The 17,235-nt window shown below is 47.0% G+C and overlaps 1 protein-coding gene across 6 annotated transcripts in view; it reads right to left on the reverse strand.

Annotated features, from left to right (window-relative positions):
• Gabra5 (gamma-aminobutyric acid type A receptor alpha5 subunit) overlaps positions 1–9,442 on the reverse strand; it is an 85,650-nt gene extending 76,208 nt beyond the window's left edge. Inside the window, exons 1-3 of one of the 6 annotated variants that reach the window (XM_013350237.2) lie at positions 9,153–9,401; positions 7,925–7,984; positions 7,407–7,566 (exon numbers count right to left, since the gene is read on the reverse strand). In XM_013350237.2, coding sequence (XP_013205691.1) covers positions 7,407–7,492 — 86 coding nt within the window. In that variant the 5' untranslated portion in view covers positions 7,493–7,566; positions 7,925–7,984; positions 9,153–9,401. Of the gene's footprint in view, positions 1–7,406; positions 7,567–7,924; positions 7,985–8,584; positions 8,833–9,152; positions 9,402–9,422 lie in introns of those variants that run through there. The other 5 variants (XM_026784359.1, XM_013350238.2, XM_005357818.3 and 2 more) reach the window with 5 other exon arrangements.
• Positions 9,443–17,235: the final 7,793 nt, after the last annotated feature.

Consider the following 17,235-nt stretch of genomic DNA (forward strand, 5'->3'; position numbering starts at 1 on the left):
ACACACACACACACACATCTTCTTCTGCTCTCTTCCCCAACTCATTGATAAGAGGAAGAGCGGATGGTGTATCCTTAACCATTCATCTTCCCTTCACACGTACGTCATCCCATCAATACATCTCACTGATCAAAACACACCTAACCCTTCTTCCTACAAAGGCTTACCCCAGACCTCGCTCAACTCTACTCAGGCCACACTCACAGTGGGTGCGACACCGAGGTCATGCCACCGCTTCCTCTAAACAGGAAAGTGCTCGCTCAAGGCTCCTCAGTGAGGTCACCTGGCACAGCCGTCTCTAGTCTCAGATACCCAGCTGGCTCCAGTAGGAGGGTCACATGGCACCAGAAGGTAAAACTGGAGAAGGCTGGAGCTCAGTTGGTAGAGGGCTTGTCCAGCCTGCACAGAGCCATGGGTTCGCAGCCTAGGGCTGCACACTTCAGGCATGGTGACACACACCCGAAATCTCCCAAATCAGAGGATCAGGAGTGCAAGTCTGTTCTTGGTTTCACCGACAGTTTATGACTAACCTGGGATATATGAGATCCTTTCTCAAAAAAATAAAAAAATAAATAATAATAAAAAAAATGACGAACACATAATAAGAAACTCATACCCTCACAGTAAAGTTATCCGACTCTCTAGATCCTCCAGCTCTAATCCAGTCCTCTCCCTTATAGTGTGACTGTGCTTCCTGTGGACCGGTACCTCTGATGCCAGGCTAGCTGCTGGGCGTTCTCAGTCTCCTCAAGGGACCGCTGCTGTGGTACCCTGCACTCATCACCGTTTCCCACACCGGCTTGGTCTTCTCCACCATTATGCTGTTCCTACCCCCCCCCCACTTCCTCCAGTCCTACAGTCTCAGTTCCTTCCTGCGCCTTTACTGTCATCCATCCGAATAACTCTTTCAGTAGTCGGCATGACATCGCCATGTCTGGTTTGTTACCTGTCTTTTCACATCTGGACACACCCTCACGGAAGCCTGGTTCCATTCCGGCTCTTGAGTAACCAGCAAACATGGCTGCCACCATACTCAAGCAAGCAAGACTGCATGGGTATGACCCCGGATGTGGTCTTCATTGTACGCAGCTTTGCCCAGGCACGTGGACTATCCTCTGGACCCCCTAAACCCCATGAATAGAGTGTCTTAATGCACAGACACACACCTGGATCGGCTAAAGCATTTTTCACAGGGTTGACGAATGCATCAGTCTTGTGATGATGAATCAATTATTACTCCCAGGTACGAGATTCAGAGACTGAGCTGAAGGCTGGCTAAGGAACTTCTGACCTCAGAGGATAAGTCAAAAGAGAGGTCAAAGCTGGACCTGCCATCCGAAAGACTAGTGATCTTGGGATAGAACCAAACTGGATGTGAACTGATGGGTCAATTCGTTTTTAAGCCAAAAACCACTGGCTTATGCTTTGCTGACGTTTCGGTTCTGTCTGTTTCTGAAACAGCTCTGAAACAGGGCGATGTTGGAGCTTTTCTGTTCCTTCCCTGTGGTCCTTCACTGTGCATTAGGCTCCAGAAACCTCACATCATAGTGGATGTGGCCTGGGCTGCTCAGGACCCAATTCATCTTCTCGACTAGGATGCTCTTTTGTTTCTAACGCATATGTTCCCTGTCCTGCTGTCTTCTTTTCTGTGGTTCCTTTGTAAAGGGAACAGTAGCCATCCATAAGGCAAGAGGTGATTCTACCTCTTTTATCCTGAAACACTGGGCACGATTTCCCAAGTTCTAAAGCCTTGGCTCTTCTTATGCACCCCGTGAGGACTCAGTGAAAATTAAACACCCTGTTTTAACAGCAGCATTCTGAAAATTCGGGCAATGCACCCCATAGGCCTCTTGGTAAATCTTGTTGCTATGGCAGTGAGATAAGATATCTTTTTGCTTTTAATTATAATACTTCCCTTTGAATTCCATACCAATTAAAATGTGTGTTTTGTGCCACTGACTCTTCATAAAAACCCAAGTACCCCAAATCTTCCCCTTCCTTGATCCCCGCTAGTGACTCATGCTGGCACTTGGGGACAGCCTGCTTAGAAGAGCCATGCTCCATGGCGTCCCTCTGAGCGCTGCTCACTGAGCACTGGCGTGTCGAATGTCTGGGAACATAGTCTCTCTATATCTTTTAAAATAACATTAGAGACAGCTCCATCACCCTGCCGAGACGCGAACCCTCTGTCCTATGCGGGGACCACCATCCTCATCTAAACTGTTCCTCTCTGCAGTCTCCATACAGAACCATCAGATCGACCCTGCCCCTGCTAACTGCTTTGGCTGCACTCTGCCGTGCTTTTCCAGCTATTCTATGGACCGTGTGTCCTGGGCCTCAGGAACCTGCATCTCTGGAGAGGGACGCACTTGTTATCTAAGGGTATTCAAGACAACTTCCCGCCTCAGGAGACATGGCGAGTGCAGGCAAGATCCAGACATGCTCACTGCTGCAGCGAGGAGAGGCATCTATCCTAGCGTGTTGGAAAGGAGGATGGAAAGATTCCTCTTTACGGAACCAAAGGCCAGGCTGTCACATGTATTCACGGGGAAAGAAAAGACCTTTCTTCATGTTTGTAAAAACCCCGTTTTTCACTGTCAATTAAAAATATCGTTTTCCAACAGAGGAATATAAGATGGCTGAAAGACACTTAAGGAAATGCTCAACATCCTTAGTCATCAGAGAAATGCAAATCAAAACAACTCTCAGATTCCATCTCACACCTGTAAGAATGGCCAAGATCAAAAACACTGATGACAACTTATGCTGGAGAGGTTGTGGGGTAAAGGGAACACTTCTGCCTTGCTGGTGGGAATGCAAGCTGGTACAACCCCTTTGGATGTCAGTGTGGCGATTTCTCAGAAAATTAAAAAACAACCTTCCTCGAGACCCAGTAATACCACTTTTGGGTATATATCCAAAGGCTGCTCAATTGTACCACAAGGACATGTGCTCAAGTATGTTCATAGCAGCATTGTTTGTCATACAGAACCTGGAAACAACCTAAATGCCCCTTGACAGAAGAATAGATAAGGAAGATGTGGTTCATTTACACAGCAGAAAAAAGATAACGACATCTTGAAATTTGCAGGCAAATTGATGGAGCTAGAAGTCATCATTTTGAGTGAGGTAACCCAGACACAGAGACAATTATCACATGTACTCACTCATAAGTGGTTTTTAAACATAAAGCAAAGAAAGCCAGCCCACAAATCACAATCTCAGAGAACTTAGACAACAATGAGGACCCTAAGAGAGACATAAATAGATCCAATCTACATGGGAAGTAGAAAAAGACAAGATCTCCTGAGTAAATTGGGAGTATGGGGACCTTGGGAGAGGGCCAAACCAGGATGGGAGCAAAGGAAAATGTAGAGCTCAATAAAAATCAAATAAAAATATCATTTCCAACATCTGTTTGAATTGAAGCTCCCACGTAAAAATTTAAGACATATTTCCCCTTGCTCTAAACAAATCTTTATGTCAATACCAGTAAATGAATGACATCTGACATTACCATACTGAACCGAAAATCTTCAAATGTGTTTTGAAACTGTTACTAGCCTGTCAAGTCTAACAAAGTATGGTTTTTAAATGCTGACAAATTAATTCCAGTTTAAACTTAATATGATATACTTGGGCAGCACTTTGATCCCGTCCTGTTTCAGTACTAATTGTCTACAGTGTGTAATTTAGACAACCGGTTTCATTAAATAACTGGAATGGCTTAAATAGCTTCACGTGTCTGACTGGGTCGGGGCAGCAGCTGACTATAAGGCCTTGGCTTAGTTCTTTGCTTGACTCACGCCCTGTTTTGTAACTCATAACCGATAGTAAAATTACAAAACGATTGAAAATGAGCTACCGGTGACTAAATTTAGAAAGACACGTGGAGAAAGACAAATAGTCCTCATGATATTTCCAAAGCAGGTTCGCGTTAACGGCCTTATGTAATCACCAAATACGCTTTCCTCCTCTTACATATATCCTCTGTTGCCGAACGCACGGGGTTTTACAAATGTGATGTGTCTGCTTGCACTAGTACAGAACCGTCCATGGTGCCTCTCTCATTCTCCCCTGCCTGATTCTGCATAGATCTCCTCACCCCTGCCAGCTCACAAGTCTCCTGGGCGAATTTAGGAGCATCGGTAATTCTCTGATCCGAGTCACAATCCAACTAAGATCTTTACAACTTCCCCTTTCAACCGCCTTTGAACCTTAATCACAGAAATCCCTTCTTTGGTGGGAGGAGGAGGTAAGGAGATTGTATTCAAACCGTTCCCTTCCCCAGTCTCAGAGTGCAGAAAACTCTTCCAAATCCCCAAATGCATGCTCCATTCCATGATCAGACCCCCGAGCATCTCGATTGCTTTGCCAGATTGCAAACTCGCAGTTAGAGAAAGGAGCACAGAAGAGAAGTGAGCAGAAGGGCACAGGGCAGCGCAGTGGGGGGGAGGGGGGTCCCAGCAGGTGTAGGCTGAGTAGATACTCAGCCACCCCACCTTGCCAGCGGCAGGATGGGGCTAATGACACTAACCTCAGGATTGGCCGAAAACACTGGGAAAATGGGTGCTTTGCCTTGTAGTAGTTATTAGCCTGTCAAGATTTAAAGTCGGGGAAACTTTACGGAACTGGTAGGGTTTCAACACAATGGTTCTGACATAGAATTAATCTGTAAGTCAGCAGAACCTCGTCTGAGAAGGAGTAAGTGGGGCTTGATATATCATCCAGTGTGTTCTGGGTATGCTATGTGCTGCTTGCCCACTCCCCCACCACATCTAAAGAAGCCGAGCATTCGCTCACGGCCCCTGCTGTGCGAGTCCACTCCCAGGGGTGTGTAAAACATCACTCACGGCCCCTGCTGTGCGAGTCCACTCCCAGGGGTGTGTAAAACATCACTCACGGCCCCTGCTGTGCTAGTCCACTCCCAGGGGCGTGTAAAACATCACTCACGGTCCCTGCTGTGCCAGTCCACTCCCAGACGTGTGTAAGACATCGCTCATGGCCCCTGCTGTGCTAGTCCACTCCCATGGGGGTGTATAAGACATCACTCACAGGGATATCTTCTCATGGAAACAAGTTCAAATGCTTCAACTGATAAACCAAGCATGTTCTACACAAGAGAATGGATACCTGGAAGATCAGGAGTAATGTAAATGCCCCCAGGTTGGGAAGTAGCTACTGGCAGCCCATTCATACACTGCTACACTACCTGTCCATTTTGAAATCACATAGCCAAAAGAATTTGCAAGAGCAGAAGCTTAGGGCCAAAGACTAACAAAGAGTTGAACGTCCAGTGTGACCCTAGACACACACAAATATGCACAGGGCAAGCAGTGTTAGGAAAATGGGAAGTGTGATGACATGGGATCTGGGAACTTAGGGCACCCTTTTTAAAATAAACCTAGCTGCATCTCACGTAGATTTTGTAGTTTGTAAGTATTATTTTATGGTAGACTATAAAACAATTAAAACCTTCATATCTAAAAATTAATATCATCTCCAACAGTCAGTGTTTCTGAAAAAATTGAGGGGTAGTCTCAGACTTAATCTGCATTTCCTTCCAGAGACTTGTAAGCCCATCTATAATTCACAGAAGACCTTAGCAAGCCACAGAATTAAACAAGAAACTAGCTACACACATACACATACCTTCCTACTTCTGTCTTGCATCTACCAAGAGAGAGTGATAGCTTCCTGCCTGATTTGATTCATAATCGTAATTATTTTGCCAAATCCTATAAACGTATGTTCCCAATATAGCACAGCACAGCATGGGCAGAAGTTCTAAGATATCACTCAGTAATGCATAGAACATCAGAAAAGTAAGCCAGCTATTTCAACGTATGAATTTGCACCGGTGCATGTTCCTTGGGATTTCATTCACATGCACCTTCCATTCAGCAGACACGCAATTTATAGGATTTCACAAAGAACTTGCAAAGGAAAATCTCTTCACACAGTAGATGGAAAATCAAAGGGCTGGAGGGGTGGGGGGGAGTAGGTTTTGTCAGTATGAGCAAGGCAAGAATGTCATCCAGTAAACAAGGACTACCACATCTTTCCTGGTGTGTCTTTTGACTCATGGCAAGTACAACCTGTTAGACAGAGTGTGTGTTGCTCGGTTTAAGAAGCAAAGTCGCTAAACATTTGACCCGTAAAAAACGGATTCCAGAGTGCATTCTGCATGTGTGTAAATCGTAAACAGACAGCGGATGCAGAGGACTGGGCAATAGCCTGCCAAGACACCACTTTTCCGGGCAAGTAAGGATGTCATTGCTGAAGAATGACGTTTCCTGCCTGTGTTCTGGACACTCTCTGCTCTTCTGTCCCTTCCCGTTTGAGCAGAGGAAGAGAGAGGAAGAAGAAAAAGAGATGGCGAGAGGAAAGAGACAGACACAATTAGAAATGTAGAGGGGACAGAGGGAGAGATAAAAACAAGCGAGATGAGAGACGGACAGGAGGAAACAGGAGGAGGAGAGGAGAAGAGAGGAGGGATGAGAGGACCAATTAAGACGTCCTCAGATGCTGGGGATACATCTTATCTTACCCTGGCCACAAGTGTGAACCCCCGCCAAGCAGCTTGTACCCTCTAGCAGTACTAATGGAAACGGATGGTTGTGAGCTGCGGTCCTTCTAACTAGCTCAAGTGCTCCCTTGGGAATGAACAGTGGTAAACAGGAAACCAAGCAGCACGCGCTGTCCAACGGGACCACTTCAACTTGCAATCCTTTTGATTAGCCAGGACAATTTAGGGCAGGGAGGGACATAGGAGAGAAGAAGGACACTGACTGCCTCCTAATGGCTTGCATTTGGAACACTGAGAATTACTAGTGTGCTAGGGAAAGGCTAGTTTGGTACAGAGACACTAACGGCCCAAATGAAGAGGCCAGTGGAAACGGCATCGCCAGCGTCTCGGAGGTGAGCCAGGTGTAGTCTCTGATCTCTGCGCTTGGCTCAGCCAAGACTATTTTGGATCTCTTTCCATGCCACATGCACAACATCAGCCTGGCTTTAAAAAAAAAAAAAAGCAAAATCAGCAGCCTAATGGCCACGAGGAAGGAATCAGTGTGTTAGACACTTGTCTACCAGCAGCAGACGTCCTTAACGCCCATGAACTTCTGAATGTCTTCCAACCTGAGCGGGAGGAAACAGCTTCCCTCAAGCCATCTTCTGCTTCCGCTTGCAAAATCCTCTTTTCTCCTGTCTAACTCATCTCAGAGACCCTGCACCCGGAGCAGCGTTGTTCGGAAAGAAAGCATGGGTCGGGACACATTCAGCACAACTGAAGGATGGATGCAGGATTGCAGAGGTGGCAAGCCAAGACAGTCCTGCCCTACGCTACAGGGGCTCACAATGGTCCAGGACCCCAGGACCATACAATGAAATCAAAGGGGAGAACTTACCCAAAGTGACTGGATAAGGCCATGGAAACACAGAAGACAAGGAGGGTTTTAGTCATGATAAATCTAGACACCATGCCATTGTCCATTCCCAGTACGAATAATAGTTGGAGCAGAGGAATTTGGAAGAAAAACTGTTCTTTCCTCCAACTTGATCTTGAAGCTGAAAGCACACAAAGGGGAAACGCACATGAACACGGACGTCCCTGCCATCCAGTGGGTCCCAGCATGCCGCTGCCACAGAGACGCTGACAAAGCCTGGAACCTGGTCCTTGTCACCAGCAGACTGGGCCGGCGGTTTGTACCACTTTTCTGTGGGCAGCAAGACGGTGTGAAAAGGTGACAGTACAGGTTTTTGCTTCAGTTTTACAGAATGCACAGTCGATAGACTCGGTGCATCCCTCAAATACTGTTGTACTTTTTTTAACACGGTCTAAACGACCCATTTATTAACACAGGGCTCAAAGTTATTTGGCAACTGCATTTTGTATCTATCAAATCCACAAGTGAGATAAATTTACCTTTCTGAAATATTTGTCACACGTTCAAAGCCAGCAAGCTGATTCTTGTTCTGCAAGGTGCTGAAAGTGTGTGGGAAGAGGGGGAAAGGCATACGTCAGAAACACATCTTCTAGAGGAGCGCCACGGTAGACCTGTCTGTGAGGGTCGGACTTTCTGGCTTGGCATCTTGCCCCAGGACTGAATGACTTAGAATCATGACGCTTGGCAAATATCTCTCTGTTCTTATCTGGGCTCTGGTTAGTGCAGTGGAAATCCAAGCAAGCACTGCTCCCGGGCCAGCAACAACCTTAGAGAAGGCACATCTATCTCAGCATGCGCATAACGTAAATAGGTGCTCAACGTACACCATCAAGCCAGAGTCCCAAAAGAAACATCTTTCCAGGGAGACCCCCTAAAGTCCAGAACTAGAAAGCACACAACAGGTACTTCCATCTCGGAGGAGAAGGCCCTCTGAGCCTCCAGTCAAGAACAGAAAAGGCTGACATGCTGTGGTCGCCTGGGCTCATCCTGGGGCTCGGTAGTCTAGGCGGTGAGCACGCGGCGCCGCATGCGGGAAACCCAGGCGAGCCTTCTGCCGCCCCTCAGCCCCAGACTTCCCGATCCCCACTGCTAGGCTGCTCTCCCGGGCGCACCCCCACCCCATCGCGGTGCGAGCTCACCAGGGCTGGCGCACAGCGCAGGTGGGCGAGGGGGTAGCACTGCGGAGCCGCAGCCTCCGCCACCCCGCACCTGCCGCTCCGCAGCGCCGCCGGACACCTCCAGTGGACCGGCCCTCGGGCTGGCGCCTAGCCCTCCGGACCTCCTTAGCCCCGGACAGGGTCGGCTGAGCGCTCGCCAGGCAGCGCCTTCCTCCTCTGCTGCGCGCGGTGCAGTGGCGGCGCAGCCAGAGCCGGCCTCGAGCAGCCCGCGCGACAGGCGCGCGACACCAAGTGGGGCCCGCGCCCACCGCGCGCCCCTGCTCCCGGGCGGGAGCGGCTTTAAGAGGCGGGAGAGCACGGCGAGAGCGGCAGGTAGCGGCTATCCGGTGTCCACCCTGAACCTCGAGGCGCTGCGCCCGGAGCCCCGTCCAGCCTCTCCACCGGGTCCCCTGCCCTGCCCTCCGTGCCTGTGGCCTCCGCAGTCTCCGGGCAAAGTTTGCGCTGTGGGCTCGCCAGAGCCCAGCTGCTCTGCGATCGTCCCAGCCCGGAGCCCAGGGCGCCGACCACCGTGGTCGCCTCTGCTCCTTACCCTGCGCGCAGGCCCCGGCTGATGAGCCGTCGGCGAGGGCGCATCCTTCTTCTCCGCCGCCCGCTGTCCCTGCGGCGGGCGCGGCAGGCCAGTGAGGAATCACAGCCCCATGCTGCCGGCGCGAACTCGCCCTGAGCTCGGCGCCGAGGGCACCCGGAGCCCCGCGCTCCCGCCGCCTCCCTGCGGCTCTGCTCCACGCCGCGCCCGAGGCCGCGCGCTGCCCCGCTGCAGATTCCCCAGCGCCCCCGGCGGACTCGCGCTCGCTCTCACCTCTCCAGAGCGCCACATGTCGTGTCTGGGTTTGGGGAACGTCCCTTTGCCGAGGTGCCCGGTAGAGGCCGCCAGACTCTCACCAAATGCCCGGCCCCCACTAAGCTTAGGGGGAGGGCATGGGGGCCGCTGTTTTGGGGGATGAACCATGTTTCTGCCGAAGTTTCTTGTGGCCTTAGAAGCCCACAAGGTTTTGCTCCCCTCTGGAATAAATAACCACTGGTCACCTTTTAGGCGGGTGGGGGGGTACGGCTGTGTGAACTGACAGCGGCGACTGTAATCTAGGAGGATGCTAGGCCTGCTTATGTCAGGTAGGGTAGCCAGCATCCCCTATTCTTCCTCAGTCCTCGGTAGCCCCCTTGGGTTTGTTTACAGCCATTCTTTTTGGGGAAGAAAAGGACATAATAGCACCCTTTTTTATTTAATTCACGGAGAGTAATTCATTCACTGCTGGATCTGGTAAGGAAACCTTTTCACAACAGCAGGACATGTTTAGGGTTTTGCTGAAGACTTGTTCCCCGATAAACTAGGGGATGGTAAATACAGAGGCATGTTACGGGGTCATAGATCTAAAAGTAGGTCACAGGCGGGGACAGGCTTTCAGGTGACCCTCTGCGGCCAGGAAGAAAGACATTGCCTTCTCAGCAGAGACACGGGGTTGATTAACATGATTGGTGTCTGCCCAATGTCGGTAGCACAGTTTCCGCTAGGCACGGACAGCCCATACTAACTACCTCTGAGCGGAAGGGACCCTTTCAAACATTACGAAAGGTGAATGCCAAGGCAGCTCTCCCCTTGGCGGCAGCGTGTTTCCCCTAGAGGTGAGCAAGGGCTTTTAATGCTTGCTGAGCTGTGCGGTAAGCTCTGAGTTCAATCCTCTACACTGTGAAATTGCCACCTGACTGGCATATGCATGTAATTCCAGAACCCAAGAGGCAGAAGTAGAAGACTAAGGTTGTTCTTCACTACGCCGAGGGTGCCCAGGCCAGCCTGGGAAACATGAGACGCTGCCTTTTAAAAATTAAAGACCAGAAAAAGGCTGAGAGTGAAGCCCCGGGGTTTGTCCCCATGCCCCATAGTTTGTGGACACAGAGTAGTGACTTCTAAGAGGGATAAGGAGAAGCAGCAAATCTCCCCCTCTCTGCTGGAACCTTCCGTAGTAGTGCTGAGCATAAGACTCTCCCCCAATCTCCAGTTATGTTAGAGAGGTCACTGTTCAAATCTGAGCTACCTGATGGTACTTTTATACATTACAGAAATTCTGGGTTTCCCCAAGCCAGAAACTGTAAAATTATTTCAGAAACCGTAAGTTATGCCTTTCCACGTGTGTAATTAGTTACCTTGACTAACTGTTACCCACGAGCTTGAATAGCTCTGGCGTAAGAGGCTCTTCATGAAACAGAAGCAAGATGCTCCTTCTAGTGGCTTTTTCTAATATGGATAAATTGAACACAGTGTTTTCTCCATTTGTTGATTCTTGGAAGATGTGTCACTATGATAAAGTCTCTTGAGAATTCTGTGGTTAAGATTCTGAATGTCCCCGGACGGCTCGGGTTGCAGAATTCTGGTCAGTGAGGCAAATGGAGAAGGGGTGGACTGGGAAAGGTTCATGAGTCATTGCAAGTGCACCCTTAAAAAGAACTGGAGGAGCCGACCTCTTCTCTTGCTCTTTGCCCCTAATGGGCACCTTCCTAAACCTTACCCTTCCAGCCACGGAGAACTAGAGAGCCACAGACTCAAAGGCAATGGTACCAAAATCTCCAGGACTCTGCCCACATACATGAACCTTTCCTACTTGCAAGTTATATTTGCTCCTGACATTTTTCCCCTGGTGAAGCAAAAGCATCATTAAAGTCACTGGACTAACAAGAGTTAATTTTGATTTATATCTAGCTTTATATGCTTTTCACTGTGTGTGTTACTTCTAGATTTACAAACGCCAAATTTACATCTGTTATTCTCTTGACTAAGCAACATAATGGACATAGGAAGACTTAAATAATTAATGAATAGAAAGCTGAACAAAGTTGCTAGGACTATTTTGGGGGAAAAAGGTACACAGGGATTATTTCTGTATTCATCACAGTTACAGATATTATGTTGCCATGAACTGTGTAGCATATATGTGCCTATCTTTTCTTCTGACAGACTATATTTGAAATGTTCATATTTTGGACCATCAGTTTCATAATGACACATTTAAGCATAAAAAGTAAAGATTATGGCAAATAAGCTCAAGTCCTTTAAACTATTCCAACTGAGCATGGGGTACACACCTATAATCCCAGGACCTTGGTGGCCGAAGCACAATTGTGAATTTGAAGTTAGCCTGGTTCCATCACTCTCTCCAAACCCAGCAACAGCCACAAAATCCTTGCATGTGATCATATTGCCTAAGTTCCTCTCCCTTCTTTTGCTGAAGTGATGTCACATTCCCCAGTAGGGTTTGTATGATAGTCAATACATTTATATGATCCAACACAGATGGAGCTGAAGGAACTTGGAGATGATCAAGAACCCAAAACGTAGAGAAACCTGCAATCCTAGAAGTCTATGTACTGTTACTATCCTTTCAACAGGTTTGGGGTAACTTTGAAGGCAGTGTCCGTCCTGATTAATAATGGGTCTTCTGGCCACATTCCTATTTGTCCATTAGCATCTTTCCTTTTGTTGAATGAAACTGAACACAGTAGCTTTAAGTCTGGGAACAGTAGAGGGCACCCCAGTTCCACCTAAGCCCAGCGTTGGCTCATTCTGTATTTTATCTCCAATGTGAAAACCTAAAAATAGCAGCTACCAGAGAAGCTGTGTAATGGATGGATGGACATTTTTTTTTTTTACCAAAAGAAGCATTGACTCTGTATCCCCATAAATACAAGGTGCACACTGCGTGTTCTCAGAGGCTGAGGGGTGACTGGCTGTATCCATGTAGATGGATGTAGTACAGTCACCCACAACATGACAGGTGGCAGCGTGTGAGTGAGCCTAGTGGCATTTGTTTTTCAATGCCTGGCTCATTTTACTTAGCATCTCTGCCAGCTCCGTCCATGTTGTCACAAACAGCAGAACTTCCTTCCTTGTTCAGGCAAGGGAACATAGCATGTAATTTATACATTGTCCTCATGTTTTCAACAATCCACAGGCATTTATGATACCTTCCATATCTTGACTGTTAGGAAAAAATGTTAAAATGGACATGGGGACACAGATATCTTTTCAAAGCAGAGATGGTATTTCCTTTAGATAGATACTCGGAGTAGGAGAGGAAGTAGAAACGTAGCTCAGTGGAGGCGGCCTTGATTAGCATGGACTGTAGATGCTGTCTGTGCATCATGCATTCTGTGTGTATGGATGTATGTGTGCACATGTGTATGTGTGTGGGGGCATGAGTATATAAACATGCACTGTACGACACTGTGACATCAATCAGCAATATTTTTGTACATTTAAAATTTGCTAACGGGGTGGCCTTTAAGAGTTCTCACCACCTGGGATGAGATGCATAGCGTGAAAAGATACAAAGAATAAATAAAAAGAAAATTAAAAAAAAAGTGTTGTTGCCGCACACAGGAAAGAAGATGGGACTGAAGTAGGTAGCACATACATTGATGCTGGGCAGACTTATTCCAAATTGTAAAGTAGACCATCTTAAAGGCATAGCATGACAAGTATCAGTGATATCACACACACACAACACACACACACAAAGCCCATGACATAGAGCTTGATCAAGGCAAGTGGTTGACTACAAGCTAAGAGTCCACCTATGTGTCCTGAGACCCACTCATGGAACTGGGTGTAACTGCTGTGTTTAGGAAGAACCTAGTGCAAGGTGAATGCCACATTGTGCTAGGTGTGCAGAGGCCGGGTAGGAGAAAAGCACGGTGGAAGGGAATGACTTTTTCCCTGAAAGTTCTGGGTGCGTCTAAGGAGCTCTAATGTCATAAGTAGACAAGAATCTGGTTGGCGACGGTCTCAGAAGAAGCACGGAGAGGAAAATCTAGCCTAACAGCAAGCAGGTGCACCCAGGCAGCACAGGCCAGCCCTGTACAGACTTCTGAAGCAGCCCCTTCACTGACAGAGAGGCAGGTCTGCGCAGACAACATGTGAACACTTGGACCAGATGGAAGATGGTTTGGTTGTTAAGGAAACGGAAAGGGCAAGACAGACATAGGAGGCTCGGGAAAATTTATAGGGATGCAGCAGTGGATTTGACCCTGACATGGAGTGTGGGCCGCAAAGGCAGAGGAAGACAGACTGTAAGGCAGGGGTGGGGGGGTGGGGGGGATAAAGCACAGCGTGTCTGTCTTCAATCTGGTATTTGTTTCTCTTGTTTTGGTATCATTTGAATTAGGGCTGTGAAAGTAGTCATTTGAAGGCTACATATAGATGAGCCATGCCGTAGTTAACAGAAATCGTGTTAAAATAGCGAGAGTATTTAAAGCTAGATTTTTATATCAATGAGTCGATGGATTTCTAGGTTCCCTTTACAAAATGAAAAGAAAACCCCACAGATTTGATGACATTGAGCACAGTCCACACTCCTGCCCCTCCTCTGCCCACTTGCCTTGGGGTGAGCACCTCAGAGCAACTTTGCCTATATTTCTGTCCCTCAGGTCTCATTTCTGTTACTTGGGAATGAGAGAGAATGAGGGGGGTTGGAACATGTACTGTTTTATATCTGTCTTATATCCATTATTTTGGGCCAAAGCGATGCTGGCTTTCTTTTACAAAATGGTGGCTGGAAGGTTTACCACAGATACCCTTTCAGGTGTGTCTGCTTATCTCAAGTAATATTCTGCCTTTCGGTTTCTGCTATGGTGCAACTGACAGATGCCCTTATATTTAAGTGTAGATGGTAGTATATGAAGACTATATGAATCCACTGTTCTTTTCCATCCTACTTAATAACATTCATTCTATATTCTACTAATTATTTTTTTTTACTTTAGCAACCAATAGTTAATGGATTTTCAATAAGGAAAAAATTCTACTGAGAATCATTTTAATTATTATCAGAGGAAAAAAATGTATCATTTCTACGTAACAGATCTTTTATAATAAACTCAATGAGCATGTATTGTTTGAAAGAGTTTTGGTTTCAGGGTCACTTTTGAAAGATCCCTTTCCCTGTGTAGGATTCAGGTCTGACAGGTGCGTCTGTGTTTGTCAGGGTTTTCTCTCCCTGCCTCTGCATGTACCTCACCCCTGATGAGAAGTCATCTGCTATTCTGTTAGATTTCTCTCTATCTCCTCTTTTCAGCATCTGGCTTTCAGAATTCCCTTCTACCCCCATTTTTAATCTCTCCCTCCCTCCTTCCTCCCCTCTCTCTCCCTCTAACAGTTTTATTTTTAAAATAGTTGGACCTTGAGCCTTGGTTATGTTATCTAAAAGTTTTCCCTAAAGTAAAAACTGAAAACCCATTACGTCTTGTATCACTGACTCGTATTCCATTCTCCTGCCTCCTGCTGTTCCCGCTGGCTGTGGAACGTTTGTTTAACTTCTTTCTCTGGATGCTTCCCATTTCCAAACCTCAGTTTACTAATCTTTCCCTTTGAGGCACATGGATTGCCCCCTGATCCTGTCCCGTGTATCTTTTATTTCAATAATTGCATGCTTCATCTCTGGAATGTTCTCTTTTTATTATTACATCCTTAATTTTGACTTAAACTGAAGCCCACCTCTGTCAGCACCCCTGAACAGTATTCGTCAGTGCCAGGCTCCAGGCCGGCATTACTGGCTCTTTGGATAATGGATCGTATTTTTTTTGCAATATGTTACAACTGCTGTTTTTTTTTTTCCATTGGTTTATGAGTTTTTTTATTAAGTGTCTGGTTTGATTGCCTTCCTTTAAAGTGTGTGTCCCCAAAGGCTAGGGAGATGGCTAAGTGGGTAGCAAGCTTGCTGTGCAAGTGGGAGGGCCGGAGTGTAGACTTCAAGCATCTGCAGTAAAAAGTCAGGAAATTGTGGTGTCCATCCAGAGCTCCAGTACTGGGGCGATGGAGACAGGCATTGCTAAGCCAGCATGGCAGAAATGATGAGTTTCAGGATTAGTGACAAACCATGTTCAAAACATACACGGGACATGGTAGAGGAAGATATCAACCTCTGGTTCTATACATCCATGGATCGGAATATACATATACACATACATGCACACATCAGATATATGTGCATATACCACACACATGTGCATAAACATACATCCCTACACACATTCACACACCCCACATACTTGTATATTCCACATAGTACACATACGAAAACATACAATTACCACACACACACAATACACATGCAGACAAACTGTACGTGCCACACATGTGCATACATACACACGTGTGCCACATACATTCATAGAACACAAATATGCTCACACCGAGACACTGAACACATATGTACACACCACATTTATGTACCTACACATCCATTCTAAACGTTAAGACTACGTGTTTTAAAATGAAAAGGAATTAAGTCACTTGAAGATCAACACAGTCCCGTCTCTAAGCTCTGTGATAGAGTATTTTCTGCAGCTTCAGGGTGGGACTAGTACATCCCTTACTAAAGTGTGTCCCTTCAATGCCTCCATCAAACACCCAGGTGTGCAGAGCCTCGCTCCGATGGCTGTCCCACTGAAAGGTGCTTCCTGGGGGCTGTTCATCTGAACTGCTTCATGACCCTGAGTCGCTCAGCTTCCTGGGATTTCCTTCATGAATAGGTACCATTGTGTTCCTGACTATGCATACCAATACCTCGCAGGTTTCTGCAGTCTCTACTGCCTACTTTTCCTTCTGGCTGGTACTTTGCCTTCCAAGTGACCGTACTGTCTCTCTTGTGACCTTAACTGCTGCCTGGTCTGTCCTGAGAGTCCCCTGGCAGGTAGGAAACAGGAGGATGTTGTGTCTGCTCTCTGTGTCCATTTTCTCCCCAAGAACTTGTTACTGTGGACTACTTCCCAGCATCTGGAAAGTGATTTAAGGTGTTTTGTCTGCTTTTCCAGGTGTTTGTGAGGGTAATAATTAGGAATCCCATCACAATTATTCCACTATGACCCCCCCACACAACTCCATTTGAAGAGCACATGTAGCAATTTTCTCCTATGGGACTTTCTGACAGTGGGATCTACAAGGAATTTTGTCACACATCAATATCCATTATATTATTTAGTTTTGGTTATTAGAAAGCTCCTTAAAAGCCAGGCATAGAGGTGTGCACCTGCAATCCAGGCACTCAGGAAGCTAAAGCTGAGGGACTGTGCACTGGAGGACAGCTCAGGACACTCAGTGAAATCCTATCTCAAAAAAAAAAACAAAACAAAACAAACAACAAAGGACAGAAGGAGGGAAGGTCCTCGTTTGTTGTCTGTTACTGCAATAAATACGAAGAGCAAGAGCAACACATGGTTTATTTGAATTACAGCTGAGGAAAGTCAAGATAGGAACTCAAGGTAGAGAGTTGAAGGCTAAAACTAACTGAAGCAGAGACCATGGTGGAAGGGGTTGCTGATTACTGGCTTCACCCTGTGGCTTGTACAGCCTGATTTCTTAAATACACAGGACCACCTGCCCAGTATTTGAACAACCCTCATTTCACTGGGTCCTCCTACATCACACAGATTTGCCTGTAGGCTCTTGGGATGGAAACATTTTCAGTGTCCTCTTCTCAGATGGCCTTAGGTTGTGTCAAGTGGACGAAAACCAACCAACATAGTTACAAGTCATTGTCATCAGTAAACTGAATCCTAAATGATCCCTAGTGGCCTTCAAAGGAAGAAGAAGAGGAGGGGGAGGAGGAGGAGGAGGAGGAGGAAGA

This window comes from Microtus ochrogaster, chromosome 22, assembly GCF_000317375.1.
Source record: "Microtus ochrogaster isolate Prairie Vole_2 chromosome 22, MicOch1.0, whole genome shotgun sequence".
NCBI lineage: Eukaryota > Metazoa > Chordata > Mammalia > Rodentia > Cricetidae > Microtus > Microtus ochrogaster.